The 13,237-nt window shown below is 40.1% G+C and overlaps 1 protein-coding gene across 3 annotated transcripts in view; it reads left to right on the plus strand.

Annotated features, from left to right (window-relative positions):
• The window catches only part of fstl5 (follistatin-like 5), a 201,345-nt gene that overhangs the window by 178,172 nt on the left and 9,936 nt on the right, over positions 1 to 13,237 (plus strand). For all 3 annotated transcript variants that reach the window (XM_084954596.1, XM_084954604.1, XM_084954614.1), the window contains 5 exons: positions 406 to 432; positions 653 to 771; positions 6,612 to 6,761; positions 11,145 to 11,252; positions 12,865 to 12,989. In XM_084954596.1, coding sequence (XP_084810722.1) covers positions 406 to 432; positions 653 to 771; positions 6,612 to 6,761; positions 11,145 to 11,252; positions 12,865 to 12,989 — 529 coding nt within the window. The remainder of the gene's footprint in view (positions 1 to 405; positions 433 to 652; positions 772 to 6,611; positions 6,762 to 11,144; positions 11,253 to 12,864; positions 12,990 to 13,237) is intronic.

Below are 13,237 nucleotides of genomic sequence, written 5' to 3' on the forward strand. Positions count from 1 at the left end.
CTTATGATAATCATCTGAGCCTGAAACCTGTGGACTACTCATGGGTGTCTAAGGCAGCTTACCCATAACGCTCATATTGATGGATGATGATCTGAGATCTAAGTTTTTTTTCCTCTCTTTTCGTAAGATTGCAGCATCCAAAAATCATAAGCTGTTTTACAGTACTTGTTGTTGCCTGCACTCCATTTTCCAGTGTTTGGAATCAAATTATTTCCAAGCAGAGGGCTCCATCGATTGTTTGTTGCACTTGGTGTCAGACAGACAGCTTCCATAAAACTTTCATGTGGTCTGCTTTCCTCTTTGCCTCAACAGGAGTCAGTATTTGGGTGTTAGTTCTCACAAAGGGACACTATTGATTCTTGCATTTATTTTCATCTGTGCTTCCCTCTTTTTCCTTCCTTGCAGTGGCAAACATTTTGTGGCGGGAAGAAGGTACGTCTAGACTGCTTCTGCTCCACTATAGCATTCATTAAACTGAGTTAATTGAATTTCTGTAATAGGGTTACTGAACTGTGATGAGAAGGATTAAGTGATTTGATGCTTCGAGAGTAGATAAAAATGTTATATGCTTATTTCCGTTCCAAATGTTCATACTGTGCAGTCTCATAAGCTTTTTCACGTATATAACGGCGCTGTTGTTATTCTCTCGCAGGTCTCGGCATTGGCAACATGTTCTATGTGTTCTATGAAGACGGGATCAAAGTCATTCAGCCGGTTGCATGTGAGATCCAACGGCATATTAAACCCAGTGAGAAGCTGCTGGCTCTGCAGGTGAGTCGTCAGAAAACATTTAAGATTCAGTGACTTTTTTTTATATTCCATCATTAAAAATGTACGTAAAGCCCAAGTCCAGTCAGAAGGTGGCAGTAATTCTGCCAGAGGTGTTTCGTAACCCACCAGTAAAACAGCAAGATGTGTAAAGACGTCTAACTCAACCAGGCAATGCTAGCATATCAGAAGTCGACCATAGCTATATGTAGCCATAAGGTGGGGGACTGGAGAAGGTTGCAGTCTTCAAAGAGCAGTGAAATAGTTCTCAATGAATATCGAGTGTCAGTTTTGGGCCTTGCTGTTAAAACAGATTATAGTTTATAATGCATTTCTAAAGCAGTGTGTAGAATACTGTAAATGTAAAGGATTTACAGTAATTATTTTTACATTTTACATTTTTACAGAAGACCTGAACCAACAGTGGGTTTCTGGTTAGAAACACTGTTAATGTATCCAAAAGTATAAAGTGTAAAAAAAAGAAAAACACTTGTGTGAGCCCTATTGTGCTTTCTCTGCCGACATGCAGCATAAAAGGAGACCTCTATGGTGTATTTAACAGGGTATTTTGCTCTTCCTTTGTATTAGTGTCAGAACTCCAATGTTGAAAATTAATAGCACCTAACCTAGTATACGTCAAGTTTAATTGCAATAATTTTAATGACATTATTTAATATGAATTCATGCCTCTCCGCAAAACCTATTTCTTTTCCTAAAGTCCAAAGACTGTTATGATTTGTGCCTGCCAGGAATTCGCAACACTGTGAAATGTTTTATTTTAACTTTGGAGGATCTTGCCAGTGACCAGTTAATTTAATGAATTGGAAGCAGAGAAGAGGTGCTTGAATAGTCTTGTAAGCCCTTGGCTTGCATAGATCAAAAATGTCAGTGTTTGGATCTTAGTGTTTTACAGTGGAGTCCTGTGAACAAACAGGAGTGTTTGTTAATGTCTCTGAAAAAGATGTAATGTGTTATTCACTATTTATATCCTACACATCAAGTGCCCTGCTATCCGACGGAGTGACAGCTTCTGTGAGCAGTTGGATGTATCTGAGGTTCAGAGTCAGCTAAGCTGCCGAACGTTCAGTGTCCCGCTCAACAGTTGAGGGTCACTAAACTGTCCAATATTGATATGAGTGATTCCAAATATGATTTAAATGTAGATCTGCATTTTCTCACACACTTGATAAATGATGGTGTAATTATCTTATGTCAGCAATGTCCTTCTTTTTCTCCTGATTTTCAAATGAATGGACCTAAAGCTTTCCATTGCAATATAGATTAATTTGAACATGTTTCAGAGAAACCCCAAAGAGAATCAAGATCAGACTAGACAAGAAGAGTCGTCCATGGTGGAAAAATCCATCCCAACAGCTAGGGTGATGGGGGCAGGGCTAACAGGTAGAGACATGCAGCCAATTTACCCATGAGATGATGCGCTCCATCATCTCCTCCCCATTTACCAGATAATTTCATTAGAGCCGTTTTCACTGAAGGAAGAAAAACAAACGTGTTCTGTAAACCTGTAAAAACAACAGGCTCAAACAGTCATTTTTCTAACATTGTTCAAGTAAATATGTCATTATTTTTCCTTCTGTCAGATAACTAATGGGGGAAGAGTAAAGCAAGAGATTGACAGGCAGGCTTGGTGCAGTGTACTGATGTGGATGCAGTACTGATCTGTCGAAGTGGAAAGAGCTGAGTTTGAAGATGAGGCTGTCGATTTATTGGTCAGTCTGGGTTCCTAGCTTCACTTGTGTCCTCAACCTTCAGTGACAGAAAAAAGTAAATCAATGTTGCAGATTCAAGAAATTGGCTTCTTTTAAAGGGTGTCTGGGCATAACAGAGGGTGAGGAGTTGAGTCATTCTTGAGTAAAGCCTCCGCTTCTCCGAAAAGGGCATCTAATTAAGATGCCTTCAAGGTAAGGTGTCTCGGGCATATCACCAAAGTGGGGATCAAGGGGAATACCCAAGAAAGCTGGAGAGATGCATCTCTTGTTTGGCCTGGGAATGTCTCAGTTACCCCCCAGAAGAGCTAGAAGCAGTGACTGGTCTAAGCATCTGTGTTTGGACTGCTGCCCTACGACCTGGATCCCGATAAGTGGTAAGAAATGGACAAATGGATGGACAGTTGAAGAAAACAATGTCCACTAGACACGTAGGGTACCCACTGAGTCATGGTGTTAATTCACTAACATAACTCATGCAGTCAGAGTGAGTTTCAGATGGCAGTGGACTGTTTACACCGAGCCTCCCCTACTGAGACACCGTTTATCACTGAAGCTTTCAAGCAGCAAAACATTCAGAGCACCCAGCTGATAGATACCTGTTAGATTTACACGTGTTCTCGAATAGCAGCTTTCCTCTGAGCTGCCTTTCATCCAGGAGCTCTGCACTGATTGGACGGCTGTTATACATAAAGCGATGCCATGAACGCGCAACAATCAGCCAAGCGTTCCTCTGAGAGGTGTTTGTATTAGGATATCAATCACTGCAGCACTCCACTCTTGTCTTGGTGGATTGCGGTGTGAACACATGAGGCCGTTTCCCAGCACAGTGCTCACGTTTTCTCCATCACAGAGGATTGATTGCTTATGCACAGCCAATCCATTATCCAAATCCACCAGATAGACTGCTCAACTGCGATACATGTCGTATGGAAGAAAACACAATAACGTCCAATTCTGCTGCAGGAAGCATCTTTATTTGGTTTCCTGTGGAACAAAGGACAATCAGATGTGTTATGAGTTTTGTTTTGTTTTTTATTATCTATGCTACAAGGTTATGTTAAGTGCGGTGGTTGTCTTAATGTTTACTGTAAACAATAACAATAGCTTATTTTTTATAGCACCTTTTAAAACATTCAAAGTGCTTCACAGTTTGGAGAAGACCACAAATTAAAGATAGTTATACATGTCTAAATATACAAATGTGAGTTAAAGATACAGCCTTGGATTTTCTCCTGCACATTAGAAGAAGAATAGTTATGAAAAAGGACAAAAGGTTAAAAACTAATGACTGCAGAAAACGTTTTCTGCACTTGTTTAAAACAAACAACAGATTTAGCCTGTTCCAATATGTAGGAGCTACAACCTCAAAATGATCCCCTCTGGTTTTAAAATAAGAGCATGGAACAGTTAAAAGAGTGTGTACAGATTATCGGAGAGGCCAACTGCCACAGTAATGTCTCAGCACATGTCCCTGTATAAGATGGAACTAGGGCCATGTAGGGCTTTATGTTGTTAATAAAATTTTAAAATGAATTCTGAATTTCACTGGAACTGAAAGCTTGTAAAGGCAAAACTATAGCTAGTTTTTGTTAGCAGCCTTGCTGCTGCATTCGAGAGCAGTTAAAGATGGCCTATTGCAGAGTGTGGGATGAACACCATAAGTGAGTTACAGTATTTAAGACAGAAAAAGGCAGGAAAAATTCAAATGCGTACTAAACGTTCCACATTTTTGGGTGTTGGTAAAGGTTAAATCAAAGAAACACGGATGGATGCACTCAGATGGATGCAGTTTGCACTTTACCATCATGCTCTTGGTCTTTTGTACAATACAAATAATTTCCATATCCACGCAGTAGACTGCGCCACTATTTTCCTACTCCACCTTACTCATTCCTACTCGTGATGACCGAGTAACAGAGCCGAGTAATAGAACTGGACCAGGAGGGTGTGGTGTGACCATGAGGAACTTAGACTGAACAACGAGTGGAAGAGTAGCTGTTGGTGTTTCCAGAGTAGAAGGAGCATAGAGAACCCAAATGCTTAACTTATGTAAATGCATTTTGTATGTATATAAACCTCACATTTGTAGTGACAATTTTAATCATAAAACAGTCAAAGGGTAAATAAAATATAGTAATTGGAATTTTAGAAACGCCACATTTATTTTAGAAAACTGACGGGACTCAGTCAACAGCTTGAACACTCTCTCTATATTTCTTTAATTTTAACAGAAGTGTTTTCTAAGTCTTATGTATTCCAAGAGGACCTTGTTTACTCTCAAGGGTGATAATTAGCATGCTGGTTCAACAGGAAAAAAACAAAACACTTTAGGGTAATACTAGCTGGAACTCACCTATAGCTTTTTGAAAAATGTGCTTGGAGAATTCTCTAAAGGCTTTAGGTCCAACTAAGTTATGAGTACATGTTAAAAAAAAATATATATTGTGAAAGTTGCATCACGTCATACTATAAGACTACAGAAGTTTGGATTGAGAGCTTGGAGGAACACCTCAAGAGATTAGACATGATTGTGCCGTGACTTTACCACAAAGTTTCTCTTTTTGACACTTTTGGATGTTGCTGCTTCACTGTTTTCGGCACTTTCCCTCCCCACAGACGACTTATGTGTCACAAATGTACTAGCTCTACAAATCATCCGGCGGCTTAGCTGGAGAATATCAGAAGCCTCACATTTCTCACAGCAGCTCTTTAAATGTCATCATCCACATTCACAAGTGTAGAGAGTAAAAATCATCTAAATATAACTACACACTAGTATTTTTTAAATATCTTTTAAAGAAATACAACACCGCAGTGTGAATTCACTTCAGCATAATGTCCTACTGCAGTATTTGATGAAAAGATATATATTGTTTTGTATCACACTGTAGTCATTTCCATCATAAAGAAGTACAGCAAATGTTTGCAGTCTTTAAAACCTGTCAGTTACAACATAAATTGCATACATCGATTGCACCCACATATATACTGACATATGCAACACACATATACAGAGAGGATTACAGCCGCCTCCATTCACACCCTCGGCTGGGCATCAGATGTTTGACTTCTCACTTCTTAAAGGTGGAATAAGTTGGATATTGACAGCCCCCCTAGCAACAAAATGACCACAGCGTAGGTCTGCAGGGGTGTCGCAGGGTTCAATAACAATGACTCAACGATTACTTCACAAAGTGGAAGGATTTCTGGCTTTTAAAACTGACTCCTCCAACCTGTTTTGGAATAAACAGCAACAGATGGTGCTGCACCTGGACAATGTAGTCACAGAGAATTGAAATCCTTGTCTTCCTGGCTCTTTAAAGCCAGAAAATTCAAAGCAGTGTCATTGATTTAGTGATTAGCTTCTTGAAATGACCTCTTAGCTGGATGTTTTTGTTTGCAAATTAACCTACAGAGAAGACATGGGCGACATCACTGGGGAGGTCGGCAGTAGAGTTTAGATCCCTCCTCTCTGTTTTTCCCCATCATTCTTAATATAAAGTTGAGTCAAGTTCATACATTAAATAATGCCCCTCGAACCAAGAAAATTTGGCCAGTGAAAAGGGACCTGTCATGGGCTGCCTCTGTGGTTGTAAATATGAGAGAAAGAGTTCATCCCGCCATGCCGGAGTCCTTCATTCATCCTTGCAGCTCCCAAAATTGTCCCACAGAGTCTGAAATGGACGACTGGTCACTGCCTGGAGGATTGGATGACTAGGGAAGGGGGTGAGAGGTGGAAATCTCCTGAGCCATAAGGCTGGTTGAGTTGCCCATTAGCCAGGATGGCGAGAGCTGCCAGGAGTGGAAGCTGAACAGCCGTAGACTGTCCGCGGGCTTTGTGTTGAAGAATATGTGCGGACAAGTGGGAGCGATTACAGAGATTTCGCTGGACCACGTAAAGCTCATTTATCCAAGTTGCCAAGATAGCACGACTCACATAGGTGATAAGACTGCAGGTAGTAAACAACACAGAAAAACGACGAGGTGAAGGTAATTGTTTTTTAATGAGACGTATTTCCCTGTAATATGAAAAACAATTTGCTCACTGTCGGTGTGTGTGTGTGTGTGTGTGTGTGTGTGTGTATGTGTGTGCGCGCGCCTTTGTTTTTGCAGGAGGAAGTGTGCCCCACCTCACCAGGAGAGGCGGTTCAGAGGTGTGTGTGGTCATCAGCGGTCAACATCAAGGACAAGTTTATTTATGTGACACAGCCAACCTTGGATCGAGTGCTCATAGTTGACATCCAGTCTCAGAAGGCCGTCCAGGTAATTGTCGGGCTAAACTGGAAAAAACAAGTTCTCGTCAGTTTTGCCAGAAACACGAAGAGAGGGTCTGACGATAACACAGGTCAAGAAAAAAAAAGATTGAATAATCTTTCCTGTTTGTGTCTTTGTAAAAGTGAAAAGTTCTTGTTTACAGTAATTGACTCCATCTGTGCCAAAAAACCTCAAGGTTGCTCGATGTCCCCATGTTGATTGAACGCAACATATTTCACAAAAACCTTCAATACATCATTGCTCCATATGGGTATTTTCTGTGATTGATTTTGCTGAATGAAGGACACACATGTTTTTTTTTTTCCAGTTCCATACATCATCCTCCTTCATGAAGTTCAAATATATGAATGCTTTGGGCCTAAACTAAAAATGACCTGTATCCTGTTATTTGGGAAACGCTTGTATCAGAGGTGTTGGAATATTCTACTTAAGTAACTATTTAGTAGAGCATTAATACAAATAAGTGAGCGCTGTGGTGTGACGATGTATGAGGAGTGTAGTCCAATGTAAATTCAATATAGCCAGGCTTTCTTTATGTCATCTGGCTCATCAAAACAGATCATTAGTGAAACGTATCAGAATGGTGGTTATCAGCTTTCTTTGTTATCCCACACTTCCTTCAACCTAGTATTCTGGGTAATAAACACCAGTAGACTAAATAATTTCCCAGTTTATGGTCTATTAATCTGAGTAAAACACCACCAGGCATAAAAATACATTTTCTGATTCATTAACTAAATGCACATAAATTAGTGTAGTAACGAACTGTAGTAATGGACATTGTATTACGTACATTGTGTCTGATACTGTGCTGTACCGGGTTTGACAACCTTTGGTTTTCAGCCTGCATAAAACATAGCCTCAGGTTCATGTTTATAGCAGCCAGCATTAGTGACACCTGCCAATGTAGCCCATCGGCTTCAAGGTTCAACATGTTTCACATTCAGAGATACTGTTCTGCATACAGAACAGCTAGTTATTTGAGTTAATGTTGCCTTCCTATTAGCTTGAAGCTGTCTGAAGCAGTCTTCTTCCCCAATGTCTGACACCAACAAAACATTTTTGGCTATAAACTCTATTTTTCTCTTTTTCTGATCATCCTCTGTAAAATCTAGAGATGATCGTCCCCATCTGGCACAAAAAAAAAAGAAAACGTTAAAGAAGAAGACACGTTTCTTTAATATTTCAGGGAGGATGATTTTTGTTATCTTGCTTGAAAACAGCCTGAAACATCATCACTGCTACTTGTTCTATTCTGTTTACTAAATACTCAGAGATTTTTTGCATGTAGATTTATCCACAAGCTTTCATTGATGGACTGTCCCCAGTCCCCAATCTGAAAGCCATAATAAAACATTTAGCTTGCATTTCTTGAGGTTGCACATTGTGGAGTTTGAGGTGCGTTTAAGGTCATTTTCCTGCAACAAGAACCCAAAGCATGGTCAATCTAAAATGGTGCTACAAATGGTGCTACAGTTTGAGAATTCTTTTCATGAAAGTCTGCACTTTTTTGCTCCAAATATATCGCTGTTCAGTGTAGCAGTCTGCCATTCGGACTTCCGGTTGAGCTTTGATGGAGTAGGACGCGATTAAATTGTTATTTATTTGCGCTTTTTGGGCATATTTCCAGTCCTGTTTTGGTTTGTGGTTTGTTTTGTTGAGAAGTTTTACTCGGGCCGGCGTAAAATGGCAGCAAAAAATGTTAAAACCCGCAGTACTATTCAAACACAACTGAGGCCTAGTTTGCAAACCGCGACCACACCCTCGAGTGAGCCGTCGTCTCCTGCAAAGCCCCCCACATCTCAAGCTAATCCTGATATTGAGGCTCTCAAGGTCGAGTTGCTGGCTTCGCTGAGGAAAGATATCGCCGACATCTTTAAAAAGCAGTCTGCCATTCATCTGGTTTGTTTGGATGTTGTTTGGATGTCAAACTTCTGATTCCATTAAGGTTATTTTTATGAAATCGTGGAGACCCACTCCAAATGTCTATTTAAGAAAAAACTATTTTTATTTGGTTTTCTAGCAATTATTCAAGCAGCTCTTTCAACCTGACCTCTACTTTCTGTTTACCATTTCTTAATTCCATTACAAAGTAAGAAAGCTTCTACTTGAAAAAAAAGCTATTTTCTTGGAGTCAAGCTTTGTGGGCATCAATTATTCTCTGTTCTTTAGAGTAGTAGGCAGCTGCTAGTTGTTGGGACAAGGTTTTAGGAGTCTGAGTGTTTATTAAGATCTGAAATGTGCATCCCCAGGCCTTTCCATAATTCTGACCTAATAAGAAAATAGGCCTAACAAGCTACTGTAATCAAGGTTGGAAACCTTGGCAAAACTTATGTGAGAGGTCAAATCTTGTGGGGTGACCAAACTTTTATTTTGCACCAAAATTATATAAAACAGAGAGTGCTCTAATCTTGTTTAAAATATTCAAAGTAATGTTTCATATTTGTCTTTTTAGACACCAGTTTAGCATCTACTCACACACAACTATTCACAGTAGCAGAAATTTTGACCAGGGGTTCCCAGCCACTGCTGTCACCACTACAGAGAGATTATAAAATCATTCTGATAAGCAACCTCAGTGTCAACAGCAGAGTGCAGGGCTTTGTCTGCATGTGTTGAATTTTTCTACTTGATGAAGTCCGTTTTGTTTCTTACTTGCTTGAAAGCTTGCCAGTGCATCAGCCCGGCTCTGTTCCACTTGAACCGCTAAAGTGCTGCTTTTTCAGCTTTAAGATCAGCTTTTGTTTGACTGCTAATCCCTGACCTGACCCATTTCATACAAACTGCAACTGTCAAGACCCACAGTTAACCTTAGCGTCAACGTGATGACCGAGTGACCCTGAGACCCACCTCTTCAAGAATACTGTCGCCTGGCAACCCTTCAGAAGTGCTTTAAAATGGCAAATCCTGCCATCTTCCTCACAGATGGTGTGAGGAAGCCGCCCCTTTAACACTCCTTGCTGCACCCGTCTCTTTTCCTGGTGGATTTTTTTTTAATGCAAGGCTTCCTCAGGAAATAGCAGTGAGTGGTGGAGTTGAATCATCAGTGTCAGTGGGTTTTTTGGGTGTGTCAGACTAATTCCGGGCTGTTCAGATCCCTGCAGATGTTCCTGACACCGTGATAGCTGTTTACGGCTTGCCAGCCTCTCAGGGACCTGCCAGTAAGCAGGTTGGTGTCCCAGAGTCTGTCACAAGCTCATTATTCAGTTGCCTGGAGGTTTAGCTTCATTGCATTATATTACCAGTTGTTAATTACCCACCTGAACCCGTCACTCGTCTCGAATGGTAAGATACACGCAAGTTCTGGTTTCCCAGATTTTCGTGTTCTCATTGGATTATTAATATGATTGACATGCCGAAAGCAACAATAACAAGCGATTTGCGTTTTGAAATTTGCAACCAATTAAATTGTTAGTTAACAGTTTTTAATGAGCAAGCTGTATTTTGTGCATTATAACTAATGAATTGCAGAGTGCATGCGGATACTTGTGTGGAAGTAGCTGCAATGTTCTCCGCGCTTCATCTCTGACAGATCTGTAGAAGTTACTAGAGCATATTGGCTGAGGATCTTTATAATCTTCCTCAGCCAGAAAGAAGTTGTCAGTCGAGAGGAAAAGAACAACGCGAACACCTGTTTTCTCTGATGACTACATGCTCGGAGATTAGTTAGGATTCAACAGATATTCTCATCTTATTTGCAATAACTCTCTTAGGAGAGGTTTACTCTCTCAGTAATACAGTATATATTTTGCCAAGGTAAACAATACCATTAGGACTTTGTGGCAAAACAAATATTATAGAAGGAAAGCTGCAGTCAAAGGGGGTTGTGGGAATACAGGGTTGCAATAATTCTTTTTAAAAAGATGATTGCTTTTTCTTGCTGTTGTGAGGAGTAAAGCTACTGCATGCTCTCGCTTCCCCTGAGATTTCCGTATTCCCTTTGAGCCGGGTGTCTCTCTGCACTCAGGTGGACATAATGCATGAGGAGCACTTTTCTGTCACATACGACTCATCTATTGTTCTGGTTGGGAATATTGCCGCTGTGTGTCAAAGAACGGATAAAGACTGAAAGCAATTACTTCAGTGTGGTAAAGCAATTGTGTCTGTCACCACTTGATTTGAAATGCAGCTCAACACTAAACACACCTTATACATAAAAAGCACACCTCCAATCTACCTTGTTAAAAGAAGACTTGGACCTGTCAACCCGTGGTGCATTAGTCTGCAGGAAAACTTTTCAAAAGCATTACCATTGCACATCAAAGAGGGATCTCTTCAAACACAAGTCTAGTTTGCCTTGCGGTATTATACCATGGCCCTGCTGTCTTTGGGCTCAATTTGGTTTTTGATCGGTTGTGTGTTCTCTTTCAGACGGTCAGCACTGACCCGTATCCGGTGAAGCTCCACTATGACAAATCTCATGACCAGGTGTGGCTGCTCAGCTGGGGAGACATGGAGAAGAACTTTCCTACCCTGCAGGTGTGTCCGTGGTTCACTAGTTAATTATATTTCAATGTTTTTCTCTCCTCTGCAGTCCTTGTCCATTTTCGTCCTTGTGAAACGGTTGAAAGCAGTGAGTTATATAAACAAGCACAGAGATGCAGACTATCAAGGCAAAGTTCGGATGGTTCACATGCTTTAAAATGTATTATGTTCACCAACTGTCAGAAAATTGTGAAAAATACCAATTATGTTGTCCCAGAGTCCAAGGCTGCTCATTTTTCCTTTACCAACAGTGCCAAATTAACTGGTCATTAATTTTCTATTACTCAACGAACCCTTTCAGGATTCTATAAATAAAGGGAGCTGATAGAGGAACTTAATATTTTCCTGCTGATTATATTAAATACCCTGTGTGAAGATAGGCATGTGTAAGCTGTAAAATCAGCAATAAGGAATAAATATTAGCATAACATTACCAACAAAGCCAATCCAGAAAGCTACAGGTGATAAAAAAAACAAACAGATCTTTTCTCCCTACAACAAATTCAGTGACTTCAGCTGTGCATTATTTGACAGTTGAAAAAAAGATTTTACTTTCATTGCTTCTCCCTTAGAGTATATTTTAAGTTAATTAAATGCACTTTAAGTGCAGCAGGCATTAAGGCTGTAGCAGTAGTTTTTGGTTCTGAACCACTACACATAAATCAAGGCACATAAACTTCTGACCACAAAGGTAGAGTGTTGTATCATTAAAAAGTTAAATTAAAATATATATATCAAAAGATGGTGCTTTTATTGCACATCAGGATTGGTCCATCTCATTCACACTGCTCTTTAGATATCCTGTTCTGACCACTTGTGTCTCTGCGAACAGCAAACATTAACTTGTTGGGTCAACATCAAAATGACCCAAATTTCATGTAATAATTTTTAACATGATACTCAAGATGAAGGGTTGCTGGAGGAGAGCCAGTGTAGCACATATTGCATACTTCAAGTGGTAAAATAGGACCTCTGGGGAACACACTGAAAATAGCACTCGCGCTGTTATAGTACTAACTAAATCTGCTGTTTCTTTCTTTCTTTAAATTCTGGAATTCACTACACTTATTGATTGCACCTTGTAAATACTCATTGTATATGTTCAATTTTGAGGCCTTTGCTATAAATGGAACAAATATTTAATGAGTGTGTTTTTTAATTGTTTCCTTTGAGTCAAATTGAGTGGTTTCATTCGAAATTCTAGTTTGTCATCAGGAGCACAGAGATTTGTAATGCAGGGATTTGGTCTGTGGCAATTTGTCTTCAGCATTGTGGTACAATCGAAGCAAACCCTGCCTACACACAACCACATGTCTACACGCTTCCATGCATGCATGATGATTATTTAGACACCAAGGAATATAGCACACATCACCTCCTACTGAGAAGCTCCAGCTACTCGACAGCACGAGGAGAGGCTGAAGAGTTTTATCTGTTAAAAAATGCTGGAAACCTTTGCAGCTTTCTGATATTAGTCCCTTTTGGTTCATTGTTAGCTCCAAGTAAGTATGATTTAAAGACTTTAATGAGGAGAAACCAGCAGCACTGAGTGTATTCATCAAGCTCATTTTAAACACCCACCTGCTTCTCTGTTGGTCTTCACCAGGTGATCAATCAGGCCAGCGGAAGAGTCTCCCACCACACCGTTCACACACAACCGGTTGGCAGGCGCTTCGACAGAGTGGACGATTTCTTCATTCCCGCCTCCAGCCTCATCATTAACCACATCAGGTACATCCAGCATGATCCAGCAACATTCCTAATGTAAATTGATTTGCAAATTAGGTTCACCCCTTTGGCATTTAATTCACTTTACTTAAAATCTCTTCAAGACTCAATACAATAATTTGAATGGGCATTGTTTTGCGCTACTTGAGTGGGTTTTTGGATCAAGGCCACATAGTTATCTGATGAAACTGGGCACCCTGAAACAGATTATATAATTCCTTATTTTTTAAATAAATTCAAAAGAATAACAA

The sequence above is a fragment of the Perissodus microlepis genome, chromosome 2, assembly GCF_051167445.1.
Source record: "Perissodus microlepis isolate ML-2025 ecotype Zambia chromosome 2, ASM5116744v1, whole genome shotgun sequence".
Taxonomy (NCBI): domain Eukaryota; kingdom Metazoa; phylum Chordata; class Actinopteri; order Cichliformes; family Cichlidae; genus Perissodus; species Perissodus microlepis.